General features: G+C 45.2%; 1 protein-coding gene and 1 long non-coding RNA gene across 4 annotated transcripts in view; one reads left to right on the top strand and one right to left on the bottom strand.

The window, feature by feature from the left end:
* Window positions 1–13,477, bottom strand: part of CDKL1 (cyclin dependent kinase like 1) — a 61,178-nt gene extending 47,701 nt beyond the window's left edge. Inside the window, exons 1-2 of one of the 3 annotated variants that reach the window (XM_003901775.5) lie at window positions 13,372–13,477; window positions 11,875–12,478 (exon numbers count right to left, since the gene is read on the bottom strand). In XM_003901775.5, the coding sequence (XP_003901824.2) occupies window positions 11,875–12,045 (171 nt within the window). In that variant the 5' untranslated portion in view covers window positions 12,046–12,478; window positions 13,372–13,477. Of the gene's footprint in view, window positions 1–11,874; window positions 12,479–12,963; window positions 13,078–13,371 lie in introns of those variants that run through there. The other 2 variants (XM_021941193.2, XM_021941192.2) reach the window with 2 other exon arrangements.
* Window positions 13,478–13,792: 315 nt separating this feature from the next.
* LOC108586870 lies at window positions 13,793–22,380 on the top strand. The gene is made up of 3 exons (XR_001904783.3): window positions 13,793–13,885; window positions 14,029–14,155; window positions 21,274–22,380. It is a non-coding gene; the product is annotated as an uncharacterized LOC108586870 (long non-coding RNA).
* Window positions 22,381–22,732: the final 352 nt, after the last annotated feature.

Here is a 22,732-nt window from a genome sequence, read left to right as displayed (position 1 = left end):
AAGTGATCTGCCTGCCTCAGTCTCTAAAAGTGCTGGGATTACAGGTGTGAGTCACAGCGCACAGAAGACAGTCTTAAATGTGCTGCTGGCATAGCTCTTTGAAGTTGGGCTTTTAGTAGATAAGGGAGACATGCTGGAACTGCCTTGGCAGAGTATTGAGGAAGAGGCCTGGGGACTCAAGGAGGTGGAAATGTTAGAAACGATGTGTGATGTGGGACTGCAGGACCCACTGCCTGATTATGTTTCCTTGGAAGGCCCAGAGGATACTCTCTCCACTAAAGCAGAAAGGAGCAGAAAGGAGCCCAGTGGCATCTTCAAGAGCTCCTCGTCGGCTGTCCTCTGTGGGTGGGGTAGACGGGCTTGTCCTCAGTAGGCTGGAGATGCTACCACAGAACTAGGCTTTCTGGTTCTGATGAAAGTGGTAAGATTCCAGAGTGGCAGAGACCAGGTGCTAACAGTGGCAAGGTACATAAAATTACCATAATGGGAAGCACAGCCAGAACACCTTATTTCACAGAAGTCTGTGCTAATAATGCACAGATGGGATCTCGTCATGGAGTTCCTATAGGTGAGACAGAAGGGCAGCTGGCTCATGTGTCACCTGACTTGCATTGCCAGAAGAAACCGAGCAAGCAGAAGGTTGGTGTCAACTGCTAGAGTGGAAAACTGCAGCTCCTTGCCCAGTTTCTAGATCTAAGTCAGTTCCAGTTCAAAGTGTTGCTGACTGAGTCACCTTGAAGGAGGATCCTGCAATGCCACTGTGAGTATTCTTCACTTTTCAAAGGGATCTGTGGCCATTTACCAGAGTAACTGGGAAAGGAAAATACTCAGACCTTTCAAGGGTTATGGCTACAAGGTCTGAGCTGGCACTGATATGTGGGGACCCCAAATGCTACCATGGCCTCAGGTTAGAGCACCGTTTCACAGTGGGCTTAACAGGTCCATGAATCCATTCTTGAGATCGTTTCCTCCACCTGAGAAGTGCAAAATTGGGATAGGTATGCTTAGCAGTCGGCAAACCCTCACATTGGTTCTATGACCTGTGCAGTAAGAGCCAATATGGCAGAAAGGGCCAAATACCAGCCCCTGAAACTGCTCTTCCTCCCTGCAACACAACCCTGGTCAAAACAGTAAATCCGAGGCAAAACGGCATCCCAGGAGAAAATGGCAGCGATGAGTACCACCATCAAAGACTTAGGAATGCCGAGGTAGTGATCCCCATGCTAACTCCCTCAACTCACCTGGTAGACTCCTATAAACTCAACCCAACTGTAGTTCCAATTGCAGCAGCTGGGCCAGATATGGTATCTTTCCTGGAACTGATATACACAGGCTCTGGCACTTGACATGCAACTACTGACTTGAATGTATTCCTTCCAATTCCAATCGGTAAGTTAGATCAAAAGCAGTTCATCTTGTGTGGGATGGACAGCAGTTCACACTGTCTTGCCTGAAGCCTAAGTTAACTCTCCTGCGCTCTGTCATCATATAATCCACAAGGACCTTAATTGTCTTGACGTTCCACTGAATATCATGCTGCTCCACTGTATTGATGACATCATGTGAACTGGATCTCCCGGTGAACAGAAATGGCAAGTACTCTGGATGTCCAGTTAAGCTATGTATATACCGGAGCGTGGAAGAAAACCGTCTGGGGAATGGCATAGAAGTGATATTCTAGGAGTCCAATGGCCTGGGGCACGCTGTGACTTCCTTTTTTTTTTTCTTTTTTTTTTTTTTTTTTTGAGACAGGGCCTTGTTCTGTCTCAAGGCTAGAGTGCAGTGGCATGATCATAGCTCCCTGTAGCCTTCAACTCCTGAGTTCAAGTGATCCTCCCACCTCAGCCTCCCAAATAACTGTGACTACAGGTGGGCACCACCATGCCCAGCTGCATCCTCTTTAAAGGACAAATTGTTGCACCTTGTATCCCCTACCATTTAAAAAGGGGCATTGCTCCTGGTGGGTCTCTGGATTTTGGAGGCAGCTATACAGCCCTTGGGCACTGCTCTACCTAATTTACCAAGTGATATGGAAGGCTGCTAACACTGAGTAGGACAAGAGGGAACTTGCCACAGCAGGTCAAAACTGCCCTACTATTCAGGCCATATGACTCGGCATTCCCAGTTGTGTAGAGGTGTCCAGCTCCTGGCATGTCATTGGGACTTGGTAGAGCGAGCACCCAAATGTAGGACACCAAGTGACTGAGTAACCCGAAGCCGCCCACTGTGGGCTGGATAATAGAGATCTACCGTCCACCGTCCTAAGAAAACATCTGGAATCAGCCTCGAGCAATTCTGGAGGGAACAAGCAAGTGAAAAAAAGAGGTAGCCCCTTTTCCCAAGTCATCTGTGTTGCTGCCCTGTCGCCTCTCCTTCAGTTTACATGTATGAAGAACAAAGCCTCATGCCTGGCTCTAGGTCTCTCCTGGATGCCTCTCCAGACTCAGCACAGGCCAGTGATGTGCACCATGGATGCTTGACCTGTTTTACTGACTAACACAGTATGTGGAAAGGACTATGAGAGAAGGAATAGTGCAATTGTGATGAAAATGAAAAATGGCCCTGACACAGCCAAGAATTAATGCAGAAACCTTGTGATAGTTATAAAGTCAATTATTTCATTAGTTTTTATGTGTGGCTGATAACATCTGTTGATTTAGAAATTCTGTGTGGTTTTTTTGTTGTTGTTGTTTGTTTGTTTGTTTAGAGAAAGGGTCTCAGTCTGTCACTCTGGCTGAAGTGTAGTGGTGCGATCATAGCTCACTGCAGCCTGGAACTCCTGGGCTCAAGCTATCCTTCTGCTTCAGCCTCCCAACGCGCTGGAATCACAGGAGTGAGTCACTGTGCCTGGCCAGCTTAGAAATGCTTAACCTTTCATTATTCCAACAACAACAAAAAAATAGATGGAGTTCAAAGATTTTCAACCAGGCAATTTTACCCAAGAGTATTTTTACTAGAGGGACTTTAAGGTTAATAAGCAATAAAGAAAGTTAATAATTAGCAAGAAAATATGCTTGTTGAAAGGAAATTTGTGGCCTAAATCATCAATTCTGCCAAGTAAAAAGGTGGATTAAAACATTTTTCAAAAATTTAAAGTGAAAGACACAAGCCTTGCCCCTTTAAGAATGTTTCCATTCATTCCATACAAAAATTACTCCTTCCTTCCTTCCCTCCTTCCCTCCCTTTCTTCCTTCTTTCCTTCTTTCCTCTCTTCCTTTCTTCCTCTGTTTCTCTCTCTCCCTCTCTCTCTTTTTTTCTTTTTTTTTTGGCCAGGGTCTCACTCTGTCACCCAGGTGCGAGTGCAGTGACTCAATCACACTCACTGCAGCCTTGACCTCCCAGGCTTAAGTGATCCTCCCATCTCAGCCTCCTGAGTAGCTGGGACCACTGGTGCACACCACCACAACTGGGAAATTTTTGTACTTTTTATAGAGACAAAGTTTCACCTTGTTGCCCAGGCTGGTCTTGAACTCCTGAGCTCAAGTGATTTGCCTGCTTTGGCCTCCCAAAGTGTTAGGATTAGAGGCGTAAGCCACCATGCCCGGCCAATAATTACTACCTTTTAGTGTGGTTTACAGTCTTTTATTATTATTATTATTATTATTATTATTATTTTGAGACAGAGTCTTGCTCTGTCACCCAGGCTGGAGTGCAGTGGTGCGATCTCCGCTCACTGTAAGTTCCGCCTCCTGGGTTCACACCATTCTCCTGCCTCAGCCTCTGGAGTAGCTGGAACTACAGGTGCGTGCCACCATGCCCGGCTAATGTTTTGTATTTTTTAGTAGAGATGGGGTTTCACCATGTTAGCCAGGATGGTCTCGATCTCCTGACTTTGTGATCCACCCACCTTGGCCTCCCAGAGTGCTGGAATTACAGGTGTGAGTCACCACGTCTGGCCAGTTTGGAGTCTTATAATAGCGATATGTAATACACACTGTCGGCTGGGCACGGTGGCTCACGCCTATAATCTCAGCACTTTGGGAGGCCAAGGCGGGAGGATCACTTGAGGTCAGGAGTTCGAGACCAGCCTGGCCAATATGGTGAAACCCTACCTCCACTAAAAATACAAAAATTAGCTGGACATGGTGATGTGGGCCTGTAATCCCAGCTACTCAGGAGGCTGAGGCAGGAGAATCGCTTGGACCTGGGGGGAGGAGGAGGTTGCAGTGAGCTGAGATTGTGCCACTGCACTCCAGCCTGAGCAACACAGTGAGGCTGTCTCAAAAAAAAAAAAACAAACAACGACAACAACAACAACAAAAATGCTGTCCACCTAGAAATTTTACAGGTTAGAAATAAAAATAATTTAAGTCGCAAAAAAGCAATAGCATAAATTATGTCTTTTATCAATGTGAATTATAAAGATCACTTATCCTGCCTCCTCCTGCTCTGTGATATTTTGTTTTCTAGTCTATGGTGTGTGGCAGGGTGTGTGTAGTGGCAGCAGGACACTGACAGATGGTGGTATGTGCTTAATCTCCTTGCAAACCAGGAGTCTTTAAGAAGGTAATGAGCCAGCTTGTTGATTTCTGCTTCTGTTGTTGTGAAAGTATTTGTGTGGCAGCTTTATCACTTAGGAGTTCACTACACAGCAGGAATATAATCTTTCTAGATAAACACGTCAAGAGCTAAGCCAAAAAATCTTCTAATAAGCAAACAAAGCAGCTTGTTACTATTTGCAGTTAGTATATTATCTTGTAAAAATAAAATTAAACAGGTCTCCACTTGTTGAACAAATAGGGAGAGATAATGATAAGAGGATTGTTTGGTTTCTGTCATTATGGGCAAGGGAATGCTCTGTTTTGTCTCCTATGCTATTGACAACCAGTTTACATAAACTCCCAGCATCTATCTATACGTTAGTAATGAACATCAATGGGCCGGATCTCTGCGAGTCTCTAATGAGAACACCTGCAGAGAATGAAAACTGTCCAATCCCTAAGGCCCCAGACTGGCAGCTTATATGGCAAACATTATCTGCAGATGCGTTTTACTTGGCCTAAATGATGTTTAAAATTTTTAAAAAATATTTGTCAACATTTTAAGGTCAAGAGAGTTCATTCTCACTAAAAGGAACCAGGGGTCTCTGGAGAAATGGCGGATACAGGGCTGGGGCAGGAGTTAGATGGAAGGAGCCACAAATGCTAAATGTGTAACAATTCAGAGTCAAAAAGAATACTGACAGTGATGGTGTGTCACATATTGAATTTTTAAAAATCCATGAATCCACAGTGATAAGAAAAGGAGGGGTTGGGGGAGAGGGGAAGAATATCTTTCTTTTTTTTAACAGAAAAATGATAACTAATGAGTATAGAAAGAAGTATAGAAAAATAACTATTTTACAATTACTTTTTTACATCACCATTGGTTGATGCCAGGCATGGTGGCTCACACCTATAATCCCAGCACTTTAGGAGGCCGAGGTAGGTGGATCACTTGAGGCCATGAGTTTGAAACCAGTTTGGCCACCATGACGAAACCCCATCTCTACTAAAAATGCAAACATTAGCCGGGCATGGTGGCAGGCACCTGTAATTCCAGCCACTCAGGAGACTGACGCAGGAGAATTGCTTCAACCCCAGAGGTGGAGGTTGCAGTGAGCCAAGATTGCACAACTGCACTTGAGCCTGGGCAACAGAGCGAGACTCTTGTCTCAAAAAAAAAAGAAACATTGGGTGAAAGTTGTTGGGGAACAAGGTCGTCACAGTTTCAAAATATCACCCCACAGATTATTAAGTATAAAGGAGAAAATCATTTTTACAATTGAGAAATATGGCAGACCCATCTTAACTAAGGAATTAAAACTGATAGAACCAATTAGGGGACAAAAATGACATCATATCCTTCCTGATGGGAGCTAGTGTGAAGAACACAGCTTCACCCATGCAGTGTTCTTAGTGAAAACATTTAACCTGTATCAAATAATTTGGAAACAGCCAGTTAGTCTAAGTCAAGGCACATTCCGCAAAACAGATGGCCTGGACTTTTCAAAAATGTCAGCATCATGAAAGATGAAATAAGAGAATAAAGAAGGTGGAAAACTTTCAGATTAAAGGAGACTAAAGGGGTATAGCAATGGGCCGAGCATGGTGGCTTACACCTGTAATCCCAGCACTTTGGGAGGCTAAGGCAGGTGGATCACAAGGTCAGGAGTTCGAGACCAGCCCGGCCAAGATAGTGAAATCCCGTCTCTACTAAAAATACAAAAATTAGCCGGGCGTGGTGGCAGGTGTCTGTAATCCCAGCTACTTGGGAGGCTGAAGCGGGAGAATCACTTGAGTCCAAGGGGCAGAGGTTGCAGTGAGTCGAGATTGCACCACTGCACTCCAGCCTGGGCAACAGAGCAAGACTCTGTCTCAAAAGAAAAAAGAGTCAGCCGGGCGCGGTGGCTCAAGCCTGTAATCCCAGCACTTTGGGAGGCCGAGACGGGCGGATCACGAGGTCAGGAGATCGAGACCATCCTGGCTAACACGGTGAAACCCTGTCTCTACTAAAAAATACAAAAAACTAGCCGGGCGAGGTGGCGGGCGCCTGTAGTCCCAGCTACTCGGGAGGCTGAGGCAGGAGAATGGCATGAACCCGGGAGGCGGAGCTTGCAGTGAGCTGAGATCCGGTCACTGCACTCCAGCCTAGGCGACAGAGCTAGACTCCATCTCAAAAAAAAAAAAAAAAGAGTCATGGCAATGTACAGTCACTGAATAGATCCTGGATTAAAAAATAACTATACACACACATATATATAGTTATTTCATTATATATATAGTTATATAACCATTATTAGGATAATATGAGAAATTTGAACATAGAGTATATATTAGATAATAGTATTGAGTCAGTGATAAATTTATTGAGTATGGAAATCATAATGTGATTATATAGAAGAACATCTTTGCTTCAGGAGATCATGCTAAATATTTAGGTAGATGGCTCAGCCAAAAAAGTGTGTGTGAGAGCGGAAGAAAAAGAGATAGAGGCAGAAACAGAAATAAAGGAAGTGCAGGCACAATGGCTCATACATGTAATCCCAGGGCTTTGGCAGGCTGAGGTGGGAGGATTGCTTGAGGCTGGGAGTTGGAGACCAGCCTGGGCAACATAGTAAAATCTTATCTCTACAAAAAACAAATAAATTAGCCAGGCACTAGGGCTCACATGTCTGTAATACCAGCAACTTAGGAGGCTGAGGCAGAAGGATCACTTGAGCCCAGGATTTCAAGAATACAGTGAGTCATGATTCTGCCACTGCGCTCCAGCTTGGGCAACAGAGTGAGACTGTCTCTAAAAAGAAAGAATGAAAAAAAGACAGAAAGGAAATGCAGCAAAATTCTAACAAGTTGATGAACTAATCTAGCTAAGGGTATGCAGGTATATATTGCACTATTCTCTGTACTTCTGTACATCTTGAGTTTTTTCTCAGAATAAAAGTTTGTAGGAAAACCCCCAGGACACTTTACACAAAATTCTGATTTCTGGATTTTTAAAAAAAGACTCTGACTAGACATGGTGGGGGTCATGCCTGTAAATCCAGCACGTTGGGAGACCGAGGCAGGAGGATTGCTTGAGCACAGGAGTTTGAAACCAGCCTGGGCAACATGGAGAAACCCCATCTCTACAAAGAATACAAAGAATTGTGCGGCGGCTCACGCCTGTAATCCCAGAACTTTGGGAGGCCGAGGTGGTGGATGACCTGAGGTCAGGAGCTTGAGACCAGCCTGGCCAACATGGTGAAACCCCATTTCTACTAAAAACAGAATTAGCCTGGTGTGGTGATGCATGCCTGTAGTCCCAACTATTCAGGAGGCTGAGGTGGGAGGATCACCTGAGCCCTGGAAATTGAGGCTGCAGTGAGGCCATCATTGTGCCACTGCACTCCGGCCTGGGCAACAGAGTGAGATCCTATCTTACAAAAACAAAATGGAGGGGGGCGGTGGGCCTGGTGCGGTGGCTCATGCCTGTAATCCCAGCACTTTGGGAGGCCGAGGCAAGTGGATCACCTGAAGTCAGGAGTTTGAGACCATCCTGGCCAACATGGTGAAATCCCACCTCTACTAAAAATGCAAGAAATTAGTTGGGCGTGGTAGTGGGTGCCTGTAATCCCAGTTACTCAGGAGGCTGAGGCAGGAGAATCGCTTGAGCCTGGGAGGCAGAGGTTGCAGTGAGCCCAGATCACATCATTACACCCCAGCCTGGGTGACAAGACCAAGACTCCGTCTCAAAAAAAAAAAGAAGACTGAAAACCCAGCACCCTAGGCTTGCAGTCTGTGGTGCTGAGCAGTGGCTGTCCACTTTAGATGAGACATGAGGACTCCAGTTTGCCCCAGTCTCCACCTCTCCATCTTGCCCTATATTCAGGCTGCTTCCCTCATTTATGTTAACAGTGTGATTCCACAGACATTTGGGTTTGTTAATCCATAATCCATAATAGAAAATGCTGACCTCAGCTAAAACAATAGACATATGTTATTAATCCACCTCAACAAGCCAATTAAACAATTTAAAGAGAGGGAGCCTAGAAATGACTCCTATTAGCAACAGCAGGACTAAATTCTTAAAGATGTTACAGGATTTTCCACAAGGTTTTTTTGGTTGTTTTTGTTTTTTGTTTTTTTGAGACAGAGTCTCGCCCTGTTGCCCAGGCTGGAGTGCAATGGCTCTATCTTGGCTCACTGCAATCTCCACCTCCCGGGTTCAAACGATTCTCCTGCCTCAGCCTCCCAAGTAGCTGGGGTTACAGGCACATGCCACCAAACTTCGCTAATTTTTTGTATCTTTAGTAGAGATGGGGTTTCACCATGTTGGCCAGGCTGGTCTCAAACTCCTGACCTCATGATCCACCTGCCTTAGCCCCCAAAAGTGCTGGGATCACAGGCATGAGCCACTGTGGCTGGCCAAGGTTTTTACTGAGTTAGGAAACACTCCTTCAGCTAATATTTGAGGAGCAGAAGCCCTTCCAACTGTGAAAGTTCTAATTAGATTCTAAAGCTAGCGAGCATTTACATGGTACTCTGTTAGCATTTAGTGGATGTGGCCCTGGCACAGAGCATATTCAATTAAGCACTTAATAAATGCTTTGGATAATGGGCAACTTTGACAGTCCTGCTTCTTAGAGCATGTGCCTGTCACCATGATGGTAATGTGCCCAGCAGGATTTCTGGTCTGCTCTTTGAAGACAGTGAGCCTCTTGGGGGTACTGTGTGAAGAGCTTTGTCTCCAGCGCCTCCATTGCCCGCAGCACCACGTTAAAATCTCACCTTCTGCCTTTCCGTCTGTGCTTTCCTCTTCTATACTATTACTCCCTTTGACCCTCTACTTTCCTGCCCTTGCATCCTTGAGGCTGCTTGACTGCTGTTAGATGTTTGACCCAAGAGCCCTCTGCTCTCCTCAGCAAAAATTCAGCAAAGCAATGCCAAACAGGGACATAAATCATAGCAATAAGGTGGGCCAGGCTCCAGGAAGCACTAGAGCTTGCCCAAGGTCGCTCCACAGCTTCAAGCATGATCAGAAACTGAAGTCCCATGGCCGGGTGTGATGGCTCATCCCTGTAATCCCAGCACTTTGGGAGGCCAAGGGAGGCAGATGACGAGATCAGGAGTTTGAGACCAGCCAGGACAACACAGTGAAACCCTGTCTCTACTAAAAATACAAAAATTAGCCGGGTGTGGTGGCGTGCCCCTGTAATCCTATCTACTGGGGAGGCTAAGGCAGGAGAATCACTTGAACCCAGGAGGCAGAGGTTGCAGTGAGCCAAGATTGCAGCACTGCACTCCAGCCTGGGCAGCAGAGTGAGACTGTCTCCAAAAAAAAAAAAAAAAAAAGAGAGAGAAGGGAGGGGGAGGGGAGGAGAGGGGACCAGACTGCTGAAGTCCCTAACTGCAGCTCCTGTCCCCATTCAGTCACACAGCCCCTGTCCCTTCTAGAAGGCCACTGATGAAAGGGGACAGCAGGGAAAAAAGGGATGTTCTGGACATTCAGCAGGTTACTACTATTCATGATGAATTAAAATCAAATGAGAGCATACTTCTGGCATCTAGGATACACTCAACAGTCCCACTCGCCCACACCCCATGCACCTTTTTTCATTTCTCTCCCCCAAAGAGTCATTTTATACATTTTTTCTAATCACTTACCAATGAAATTTTAATACCACAAATATACTATATATCTGTATATGAACCATATGTATATCTGTGCTTTAAACAATAAAAAAGTTAGACTTTTTTGTCACCTGCCAAGAACCAATTTTCCCCCTTTAGGAGTGACCTTGTTCTCATTATTAATCTCTGCATTATGTTGTGATATTTATAACCAATTTTTAAATGGACATTTCCCCTCATGCTTATTCTCATCTTTGTAGGTGGCAAACCATAACTTTTAGCCTTCTAAAATAGTCCATAGGGTTATGGAATGAGAGATGGGAAGAACTGCTGCTCCAGCTAGAATCTGTACTCAGGCCTCCACAGAAGCCACGAATCTCACAGCTAAGGCCTTGCTGGAGAATGGGCAGTATAAATTCTGAGGACCAGTCATGGGGAGACTTCAGAGTATGGTGTTTGGTATAAAGTGATGGATGGTTCTGGTACGGGCAAACCACATGGCATGAACCTGGGGACAGAGAGAACTGTTTCTGCATTCCAGCCTACTGACCGGGACGCCTTGGCAAATCATTAACCACACTGAATCCATTTGTAAAATGGGATAACAATATCTACCTTCTAAGGTTGTTAGCAGTGTAATTTGTGCATCCCAGGTAACAATGACACTTGGCAGTTTGTCCAGATTTACTAGGTCCCTTGCCCCTACCTGCCACAGAGCAGTAGATGATTCCTTCTCTTTGTCTCTCTTGTTTTTCTTGTTTTCTGGAGGGAGACCTGTCACGGACAATGTCCCAGCTGCTGCTCTCAGCCCTTGACCAATGCTGGTCTAATATATTTTAACGCCCCCATACCACCTGCCATAGGTAGAACATCTGCCCAGAGATCCCACAGTGACACTGTCCTGTCCTTAACCTCCAACTCCGTTAGGAGCATCTACTTTTTCTGCCACTGCTGGCTGAAATTCTTTCTTTCTGTAATCCCAGCCAAGGTGGGAGGATCGCTTGAGGCCAGGAGGTCCAGACCAGCCTGGCCAACATAGCGAGATCCCATTTCTACAAAACATTAAAAAAAAATAGAAAGTGATCATTTCACTTCTTTAAGAAGAACACTTCTTTTTAGAAATGAGACATGATGATGCTCAGCAGTAAATATATATGAGGTGTAATGAGACCTGTGAGCTTCCTGGCAGTTTGAAAACAGGTAAATGATTAATTCTCTTAAAAGACTGAGTATACCAATAGAAAATACCTTAGTAGTTTAAAAATCAACAATGCTAGGCAAAATTGAATTGTCTTACATTCCTATACTATCAAATTGTGATGGTCCTTGAAAACCCAGGTCTACAGGTTGGAGAGAAACTATTGGGAAGAAAAATAAAATATACCATAGCATCTCTAAAAGTGAATGCCACCTTACCTGGCACTTTTGTTTCTGCTTTCTAGTTCATTATATAATTAGTGACTTGTGCACAGATATCCCATTTGTGTCACTGAAGTCAAAAGGCTATGAAGTAAGATGTAACCATGTCCCATGACATTCTTTTAACATAACATGACTCACTTTATTTCTTTCATCCCTAAAAATTCACTTTAAAGAAAAAGTGGAGCCTGGAGCAGTGGCTAGAACCTGTAATCCCAGCTACTCAGGAGGCTGAGGCAGAAGGATGGCTTGAGCCCAGGAGTTCCAGGCTGCAGTGAGCTATGACCACATCGCTGCACTCCAGCCTGGGTGACAGAGTGAGATCCTGTCTGGAAAAAGAAAAAAGGAAGAGTGAATCAATTACCTTGAGCATTCGGATTTCCCGAAGGGCGATTTTCTTTATGACAGGGTCGTCTTCTGATTCCAGAAACTTCTTGATGGCCACAATCTGGCCCGTGTCCCTGTTTCTACATTTGAAAACAACTCCATAGGATCCTTCTCCAATTTTCCCAATTTTTTCATACTTCTCCATCATAGAGGAATAAATCTTCTTAAAATGGATCTTCAGCTGGGAGTGGTGGCTCACGCCTGTAATCCCAGCACTTTGGGAGGCTAAGGCAGGCAGATCGCCTGAGGTCAGGAGTTCGAGACGAGTCTGGCCAACATAGTGAAACCCCGTCTCTACTAAAGATACAAAAAATTAGCCGGGTATAGCGATGGGCGCCTGTAATCCCAGCTACTCAGGAGGCTGAGGCAGGAGAATCGCGAGAACCCGGGAGGCGGAGGTTGCAGTGAGCCGAGACAGCGCCACTGCACTCCAGCCCGGGCGACAGGGCTAGACTCCGTCAAAAAAACAAACAAACAAACAAAAAACAGATCTTCACATAGTTTGAAAACGTCGCTTATAAAATATTGGCACGAACGGACTGCACTAGAGCCCCACCCAACGATGAGTGCTCGTCACGGGCCTAGAACAGAACAGGACATGTTAAGGAACGAAGCGTGGACCCGTGTCGGCAATGGCAACGCGATCAGGAGTAACAGCCTAGAGTTAGCTGCCTCCAATAACCCAATTTTAATCGCCCGTTAAATACCCTGTAAGTTAAAATGTAACTTGCCATCCTAAAACGAGCCGAGCTGTAAGATAATCTATCTTTTTAACGTTATCGTTCATCCGATCTAAGACACCTGAGCTGGCTGGAGCACGAGGAGAGCTAAGGGCTTCCCCGGTTCTAATTTCGGGTCTCATTTCCCTGCGGCAAGAAGACACCTCCCGGCTCTCCCCCGGGCGGCGGCGAAGCTGGGCCGCAGGGGACCACCACGCGCCTCTAGTCCGCGGGACCGGGAAAACCCTCCCGCGCCCGGACGTGCCCCCCAGCCGCGCCGCGCAGCGTGGAGCGGTGCCACGTGTTGGCCCGGAACGGTCCGCGCTTCTAGCCCGCCCGGGACTCACCGCGCCGCGGCGGTCTGGGCCGGGCCTGGCTCCCGCCTCGCCTTCTTTCGCCCAGCTCGGCTCGGTTCGGCGTGCCTCGGCCCGAGATCCCTATGGGAACCGGCCCCCGCCCCGGGTCGGCCTGGGCGGGGCCGCAGCGCCCCCGCTTCCCACCCCCTGCCCGGCCCAGCCCGGCCGCCGTCCCGGCTGCAGGGAAGGGCCCCGGAGGGCCGCCCTTAGTCCGCGGGAGCTGTCCTGACCGCGGGCCGAGTCCCTGCACGTCCTGCTGCCGGGAGAGCAGACCTGCTAGATTTGCAAACTTCCGCAGGCCGTGCAAAGCGCAGCTGTAACCGCGTCTGCGGGGAAGACGCCTGCACTAGGAGCCCCTCCTGAGCGGTCCACATTTCCCTGGAACAGCCGTCCCCACACCTCAGAACCGCGGTTATTCCCTTTGGTCCCTTGGAGGCAGCTTCTGTGTCTGTGCTGATCAGTGCTGCGGCGTCAGTGAATGAATGAGAGGGAGAAAGGAAAGAAGAGGAAGGCGTGACCGCAGAAATTGGTTAAAGTCAGCACTTTCCTCCTACAGCAGGGAAGGTTCCACTGTAGTCTTCTGCTGTGGGACCCTTCTGGTGTGGGAGGTGGAAGCTTACAGAGCCTGCCTTAATTGTTTTCGGTTCCTTTCCCCCATCCTTCTCCCGACGGACTCCTGCTGCTCTGATCTGACACACTGGCAGGAAGCGGATGGACCTGTGGAAATCATGAAATCATGTCAGTTGCCACTGGGCAGACTGCCTCACACTTTGTCATCCGCCCCGTTCCGGGTGCCAGCATCAATGCTGGTATTTGCCCTGGAAGCAGTACCCGAGGAGAGAAAATTAACACAGTGTCTATGAAACGGGAGTCAATCCCGTGTCAAGCAGCATGCTACTAAATGTAAACCCAGGTAGGGTTCAGAAAGGAGCCTGGAGCTGAGGAGGGAGGGCTGGTGGTTGCCCTGGAAACCCAGTACAGGGATGGCCTAGAGGTGGTCTGTGAACAGAAATTGTTTGCAAATGGCAACCACTGATCTGTTTTCTGTCTCTATAGTTTTGCCTTTTCCAGAATGTCATGAAAATGGAATCAGACGGTATGTAGCCTTTTGAGGATAGTGGATCTCCCCCGCCACCCCAACTCTAGTGAGATTTCAGATGAGATTGTAGCCGCAGATGACAATGTAAGTTCAATCTTGTGAGAGACCTTGAGCCAGGAGCACCCAGCTAAGCCATACCTGGGTTCCTGACCTCTACAAACTGAAATATGTTTGCTGTTATGTTTTGGGGTAATTTGTTATGCAGCCATATATATCTAACACAGAAGCCCTTTTATTAATAGGAGGCTGAGAAAGTTCACTTTCATTCCTAGTTTGCTTAGTTGTGTTTTTGTTTGCTTTTTAAAATTATGAATGGACATTGAATTTTATCAAATGCATTTCTTCATCTATTGAGATGATCATTTGCTTTTTCTTTCTTTTCTTTTCTTTTCTTTTCAACTGAGAGGGAGTCTTGCTCTGTCACCCAGGCTGGAGTGCAGTAGTGTTATCACTGCTCACTGTACCCTTGAACTCCTGGCCTAAGCAATCCTCCTACTTCTGCCAGGCCTGAGTAGCTGGAATTATAGGTGTTCACCACCTAATTGTTTTTATGTAGTCTGTTGATACAGTGAATTACATTGATTTTTAGATGTTCAACCAACCTTTTGTTCCTGGGATAAACCCAACTTATTTATGATTTTATCATTTTAATATATTGCCGGGCACGGTGGCTCACGCCTGTAATCCCAACACTTTGGGAGACCGAGGCGGCGTATGACGAGGTCAGGAGATGGAGACCATCCTGGCTAACACGGTGAAACCCCATCTCTACTAAAAAAATACAAAAAATTAGCCGGGCTTGGTGGTGGGCACCCGTAGTCCCAGCTACTCAGGAGGCTGAGGCGGGAGAATGGCGTGAACCCGGGAGGCGGAGCTTGCAGTGAGCGGAGATTGCGCCACTGCACTCCAGCCTAGGCAACGGAGCGAGAGTCCGTCTCAAAAAAGAAAAAAATATATATCTATATAGATATAGATATATATTTTTTTTTGCTGGATTTGATCATTAATATTTTATTGGAAATTTTTACATTCATGTTTTGAGAGATATTGATGTATAGTTTTCTTGTAATGTCTGCTAATTTTGGCATCAGGATAATACTGATCTCAAAAAATGAGTTGGGAAGTGTTTCTCTTCTCTTTTATTTTCTAGAGATGTTTATATTAAATTGGTATTATTAATTCCTTAAATGTTTGGAAGAATTTTTTTTTTTTTTTTTTTTTTTTTTTTTTTGAGACAGAGTCTTGCTCTTTCATCCAGGCTGGAGTGCAGTGGTGCAATCTTGGCTCACTGCAACCTCCGCCTCCTGGGTTCAATCAATTCTCCTGCCTTGGCCACCCAGGTAGCTGGGATTACAGGCATGTGCCATCACTCTCGGTTTTTTTTTTTGTTTTTTTTTTTGTATTTTTTGTAGAGATGAGGTTTCACCACGTTGGCCAGGCTGGTCTTGAACTCCTGACCTCAGATTATCTGCCCGCCTTGGCCTCCCAAAGTGCTGGGATTATAGGTGTGAGCCACTGTGCCTGGCATTTGGAAGAATTTGCCAGTAAAGTCACTTAGGTCTAGAGTTTTCTTTGTTGAAATTGTTTTAATTACAAATTCTATTTTTAAAATAAAATATTCAGGATGTCTAATTTTTCTTCAGAAAGCTTTGGTAGTTTGTGTCTTTCAAGGTGTCTGTTTCACCTAAAGAATTAAATTTCTAGGCATTAAGTTGTTCGATATAATAATATTACATTATTACTATTTTAATGTCTGTAAGATCTATAGTAGTGTTCTAGATTTTATTCTCGATATTGGTAAATTTTGTCTCCTTTAAGGCCTATCAATTTTATTGATCTTTTAAGAAAACACCAGCTTTTGATTTAATTGATTTCCTCTATTGTTTATCTGTTTTTCAATTTTATTAATTTCATCTCTTTATTATTTTCTTCCTTTGCTTGCTTGGTTTTAGCTTTTCTTTTCTTTCTTTCTTTCTTTTTTTTTTTTGAGATGGAGTCTCATTCTATTGCCCAGGCTAGAGTGCAGTGCTGAGATCTTGGCTCACTGCAGCCTCCGCCTCCAGGGTTCTAGCAATTCTCCCGCCCTAGCCTCTCGGGTAGCTGGGATTACAGGCGTGCGCCACCACACCCGGCTAATTTTTGTATTTTTTAGTAGAGAAGGGGTTTCGCCATGTTGGCCAGGCTGGTCTCAAACTCCTGACCTCAGGTGATCCACCCACCTCGGCCTCCCAAAGTGCCAGGATTACAGGTGTGAGCCACTGCACCTGGCCTAGATACTTTTTCTAGGTTGTTTTGTTTGTTTGTTTGTTTTTAAGATGTAAGCTTAGGCCGGGCGCGGTGGCTCAAGCCTGTAATCCCAGCACTTTGGGAGGCCGAGATGGGCGGATCACGAGGTCAGGAGATCGAGACCATGCTGGCTAACACAGTGAAACCCCGTCTCTACTAAAAAAAAAATACAAAAAATTAGCCGGGCGAGGTGGCGGGCGCCTGTGGTCCCAGCTACTCGGGAGGCTGAGGCGGGAGAATGGCGTGAACCCAGGAGGCGGAGCTTGCAGTGAGCTGAGATCCAGCCACTGCACTCCAGCCTGGGCGACAGAGCCAGACTCCGTCTCAAAAAAAAAAAAGATGTAAGCTTAAAACATTAATTTTAGATCTTCGTGTGTGTGTGTGTGTGTGTGTGTGTGTGTGTGTATGTGTGTATAGAGGTCTCACTCTGTTGCCCAGGCTGGAGTGCAGTGGCCTAATCACAGCAACCTTAAACTCTTGGGTTCAGGCTCTCCTGTAGCTAGAACTACAGGCTCGCACCACCCCGCGTAGCTAATTTTTTTACTTTTTTGTAGAGATTGGGGTATCTCTATGTTGCCCAGGCTGGTCTCAAATTCCTGCCTCAAGCAATCTTTCCATCTCGGCGTCCCAGAGTGCTGAGATTATAGGCATGAACCACCATGACTGACCTGTTTCCTTTCCTAATGTAAGCTTTTTTTTTTTTTCTAAGACAGTCTTGCTCTGCCACCCAGGCTGGAGTTCAGTGGTGCAATCTCGGCTCACTGCAATCTCTGCCTCCCAGGCTCAGGCGATCCTCTTGCCTCACCCTCCCAAGTAGGTGTGCCACCACGCCTGGCTAATTTTTGCATTTTTTGTAGAGACAGGGTTTCACCATATTGCCTAGGCTGGTCTCCAACTACTGAGCTCAGGTAATCTGCCTGCCTCAGCCTCCCAAATTGCTGGGATTACAGGCATGAGCCACTGCACCCTGCCTTCTAATATAAGCCTTTAATGCCATATTTTTTCCTGTAAGCACCACTTTAAATACATCACAGAAATCTTGATATGTTGTATTATCATTTTCATTCAGTTCAAAATATTTTCTTTCTTTTTTTTTTTTTTTGAGATGGAGTCTCACTCTGTCACCCAGGCTAGAGTGCAATAGCATGATCTCAGCTCACTGCAACCTCCGCCTCCCGGGTTCAAGCTATTCTCTCACCTCATCCTCCCAAGTAGCTGGAACTACAGGCACGCACCACCACACCCAGCTAATTTTTGTATTTTTAGTACAGACAGGGTTTCATCATGTTGGCCAGGCTGGTCTCAAACTCCTGACCTCGAATGATCCTCCTGCCTTGGCCTCCCAAAGTACTGGGATTACGGACCTGAGCCACCATGCCTGGCCCAAAAATATTTTCCTTGTGACTTCCTTTTTGACTCATGGGTTATTTTTGTAGTGTGTTAATTTCTAACTATGTGGGGATTTTTAAAGATATCTTTCTGTTATTGATTTCAGTTTAATTCCATTATTTTCAGAGAACTCACTTTATATGACTTAAATTCTTTGAAATGTTTTATTTTGTTTTATGACCCAGAAAGAATATGGTCTATGTTCATGAATGTTTCTTTTTGACAATTAAAAAAAACATTTTGAAATGAAGTGAGAATGTCAGTGTGAATTTCCCCAGAGCTGCATCGTCTGAAGTTCATACCAGGTTAAATCAAGTTTGTGTGGAAAATTAACTTTATGGACTCCACATGGTTCAGTACCCAAAGAGCCTGGAACTGTGCCAGGCCTAGTGGTAGTTAAAGTGGGAGCCACTGTACTGGTTATTTATGCCCAAGTAGGCAGTGAACCAGAAAGCTAGCATGAGTTGCAGCTGCAAATTGTTTTGTTTGGAGGAATTTGAAACAAAATATTAGAGAACAACTTTAAAAAGGAGATAAACAGTCGCTGTCACCACTTAGCACGAAAGAGAGAAGGTAACGTGGCCTCTAGACTAGTCAAACTGACAGTCCTTTCCGTTGGCAGGTGCGACACTGGTTTTGATATCAAAGAAGTATATCCTGGAAAGTATTGCTCTTGGGAATCTCAGAAATGGTCTGTTCTGTGGGGGCTTTTTCTCAAGCCAGTGCAAAGTGAAACAGCATTATATTCTGCTGACAGTGATCTTTTCTTTGCAGTTCTGTATAATTAGCAAGAACACTTCAGTGTTCTTAGAACAGTACAAACCGTACTATGGTATTTTAATCGTTTAAAGAAAAATAAACATTCAGTAGAGTAACACATAGTCATAGAAAAAGCCTGGAATTTGGAGTCAGAAGACCAGGATTTCTAGCTTCTTCCTGGTGTTTGATCTTGTGCAAGATAATTACTATTGCCTATACAACAACAACATTATTTAATGAGTGCTTACTTTGTGGCAGGCATTATGCTAAGAATATTTGACCCATGAGCCTCACAGTAACCCCAGGAGATAGGCAGTAATATTATCCTGAGCTTTCAGATGACTCTCATTGAGTCGGAGAGGAAAAGTAACTAGCCTAAGGACACCCAGCTAGTGAACTGTGAAGTCAGTATTGGAATGCAGGCAGTTTGACTCCAGAACCTTTTCTCCCAACCATTTTGCTAATACTACCTAATGCATTGGGGTGGTTGTCAGGATTATTGAGTTAATGTGTAGGACATTGAGAGCTGGTGCAAAGCACTTAAAACGATGCACAGTGTGGCACCTTCCTTCTTTGTTTTTAGGCTACTGGGAAGATGAGTCTTGTCTATATGCTTCCTTCTCATGGTAGCTCAGCAACTTCCTGTGTGTGCAGCTCCAGCACCAGGAGAATGAACTTCCATGAGATTGGGCAGAACACTGAAGCCTCATCTGAGTCCAGAACCCAGGGCCAATGCTTGAGGCTTGTTTTTTTCTTTTTTGAGATGGAGTCTCGCTTTGTTGCCCAGGCTGGAGTGCAGTGGTGCGATCTTGGCTCAGTGCAACCTCTGCATCCCGGGTTCAAGCCATTCTCCTGCCTCAGCCTCCTGAGTAACTGGGATTACAGGCGTCTGCCACCACGCCTAGCTGATTTTTTGTATTTTTAGTAGAGACGGGGTTTCACTATGTTGGCCAGGCTGGTCTGGAACTCCTGACCTCATGATCTGCCTGTCTTGGCTTCCCAAAGTGCTGGGATTACAGGCATGAGCCACCATGCCTGGCCAGCTTTTTTTCCCCCCAGTTATGTTGTGAGGAAAGGGGAGTTGAGTCAATGTCATCTTAAAATGACACTCTACAGCAGCTTGAGGAAATACTTGAATTTACTGTCTCTGTTTTAAGTGGAATTGGGAAAGAAATTGATTCTAGAGTCCATACAGACAAAAGCTAATAAGTACCATTTAGGGACACATTTCAGTCTCAGTATCCACATTATCTCTGATCTTTATGACAATTTTACATGGATTTGTTAACTGACTGGGATTATTAACTGGCCTATTTTATGAAAAAAGAAGCTAAGGCTCTGAGAGATTGATCAATAGACACAAAGTCACCCTGTTATCAAAGGCTGAACACAGGTTTCAAGCCCAACTCTGCCTATTTCCAAAGCCCATGTTCTTGCGGTGGTGAATAGAGTTAGAACAACTAAGAATGCCTTGAGAAGGATCCTCTGTCCTTGGATGCCCTAGAGAGCTAACAGCAGGCAGACCTGCCAGTCCAATCCAAATTTACAACATCCTGAAGAGAAGCCAGGTGTCAGCTGCATTCTTCTTGACCAGTCACTGCTAGAATGTTACAAAGCCAGGCATGCAAATAACTTTCCCCTTACCTGGAGATAGAAAAGAATGCTGAATTGGCCAGGCACGGTGGCTCATGCCTGTAATCCCAGCACTTTGGGAGGCCAAGCAGGCAGATCACATGAGGTCAGGAGTTCGAGACCAGCCTGGCCAACACGGTGAAACCCCGTCTGTATTAAAAATACAAAATTAGCTAGTCATGATGGTACATGCCTGTAGTCCTAGCTACCTGGGAGGCTGAGGCAGGAGAATCACTGGAACCCAGAGGGCAGAGGTTGCAGTGAGCCGAGATTGCACCACTGTACTCCAGCCTGGGTGACAGAGCGAGACTCCATCTCAAAAAAAAAAAAAAAAAAAAAAAAAAAGACTGCTGAATCAATGTAAATCTGGGAAAATCAATTATAAAAGGAGCCTATCATCTCTGATTTTATAAACAGGCTCAGCCAATAGTAAAGTAAAATGTCTCCATTCTCTGATTAACCTTAGTTATTCTATCTGTATTTTTTCCTTTTAAATATTTATTGTATTTATTTATTTATTTTGAGATGGAGTCTTACTCTGTCACCCAGGCTGGAGTACAGTGGCACAATCTCAGCTCACTGCAAGCTCCACCTCCCAGAGTAGCTGGGATTACAGGCATGCACCACCATGCCTGGCTAATTTTTGTATTTTTAATAGAGATGGGGTTTTACCGTGTTGGCCAGGATGGTCTCAAACTCCTGACCACAAGTGGTCCACCCGCCTCAGCTTTCCACAGTGTTGGGATTACAGGCGTGAGCCACTGCGCCTGGCCTTTATTGTACTTTATATATGGTGAGCTAGTCCTTTTAAAGCACCTTTTTTCCTAAAATCTTTTGTTTCTGAGTCTTTCTTTCTTTCTTTCTTTTTTTTTTTTGAGACAGGGTCTCACTCTGTCACCCAGGGTGGAGTACAGTGGTGCAAGTAGCTGAGACTACAGGTGTGCGCCACCACACCCAGCTAATTTTTGTGTTTTTTGTAGAGACAGGGTTTCACCGTGTTGGCCAGACTGGTCTCGAACTCCTGACCTCAAGTGATCTGCCTGCCTCGACCTCCCAACAGTGCTGGGATTACAGATGTGAGCCACCACACCTGGCCTCTTTTCTGAGTCTTATTAACACTGTTTTTGCATTTCCAGGTTTTCAAAGAACCACCCAGTACTTTCATCAACAAACCCACATGCCAGAAGAGCTCAGCAATATTCACACTAAAGCCCTGGAAGGCTTATGTGGTTAGCCCGGGGCTCCCAGTGAGTGAGTCAATGAATGTGATCCTCTCCAGGAAATAAGTCTCAAAGCCTCAAGTTGCACATCTATTTGCCACTTTGGACAGTTGGTTGCTAACCATACTTAATCATAAGGCTGTTTATGAACATTTCTGCACTATCATGACCTTGGCATCGTTATATTCTAGGGAAAAGCCCTGCAAAAGGTAAATTTTCGAGATTGAATAAATAGGAAAGAACATTAATTACTCTCTGAGTTTAGCTTAAAACTGTAACACAGAATCAGCAGTTTGGAAAGCCAACTTTGCCTGCTGACATGTGTCAGACACCATGCTGGGCACTGGAGACTCAGAAGCCACTTTGTCGAGATGAAACACTGTGTTTCCTTACAGAGCAAACCCTCCTGCCTCCCCCTCAGAGGGGTTCCTCCATGGAGGAAACTAGATAGGAGGACTTAGAGGGCTGGTGTTTACATTGTACTTTTTGTTTTGAAAAACACTTCACAAGAGTCTGTGAAGGAGAGAGGGCACAACTGGCATTTGAGGAAGCAGATACAGAAAATTTAAATGACTCATTCAGAGTCCAAAAGCAAATTTGTGACAACAAACAGGCCTAGAACCTGGGTCTCAATTTCAAATTGCATTCTTCTCACACTACTGTGCTGTTGACTTCAAATTAGGTAGCTCTAATTTTGGTTAAAGAAATATAAATCTACCTTAAGGGAACCCAATATTAAAATAGAAACATCCTTAATATTGTATGACAAAATGGGGAGGAGGGGAGGAAAGGGCAGGAAGTATGAATTATTTGCATTTAAAAATATTTCTCACTTTACATAAAATACAGTTAGATTTCTTTTCATACAGATTATCTTAGAAATTTATCCATTCCTTTTTTTTTCTTTGAAATGCTTTCATTATATTTTCTTGTAGTGAAAAACACGTAACATTAAATTTACTACCTTTTTTTTTAGACATGAAGTCTTACTATGTTGCCCAGGCGGAGGTGCAGTGGCTATTCACAGGCAAGATCATAGTTCACTACAGTCTTTTTTTGGCGGGGGGGAGGGGGACAGGGACGGGGAAGGAGTCTCACTCTGTCGCCCAGGTTGGAGTGCAGTAGCGTGATCTCGGCTCATTGCAACTTTTACCCCCAGGGTTCAAGCGATTCTCCTGCCTCAGCCTCATCAGTAGCTGGGATTACAGGTGCCCTCAACCACTGCCCGGCTAATTTTTTGTATTTTTAGTAGAGACAGGGTTTCACCATGTTGGCCAGGATGGTCTCAAACTCCTGACCTCTGGTGATCCACCTGCCTCAGACTCCCAAAGTGCTGGGATTACAGGTGTGAGCCACTGCGCCCAGCCTACAGTCT

Source organism: Papio anubis, chromosome 7, assembly GCF_008728515.1.
Source record: "Papio anubis isolate 15944 chromosome 7, Panubis1.0, whole genome shotgun sequence".
Lineage (NCBI taxonomy): Eukaryota > Metazoa > Chordata > Mammalia > Primates > Cercopithecidae > Papio > Papio anubis.
The sequence above is the reverse complement of the archived record's forward strand: the minus strand, read 5'-3'. Positions and strand labels throughout refer to the sequence as shown.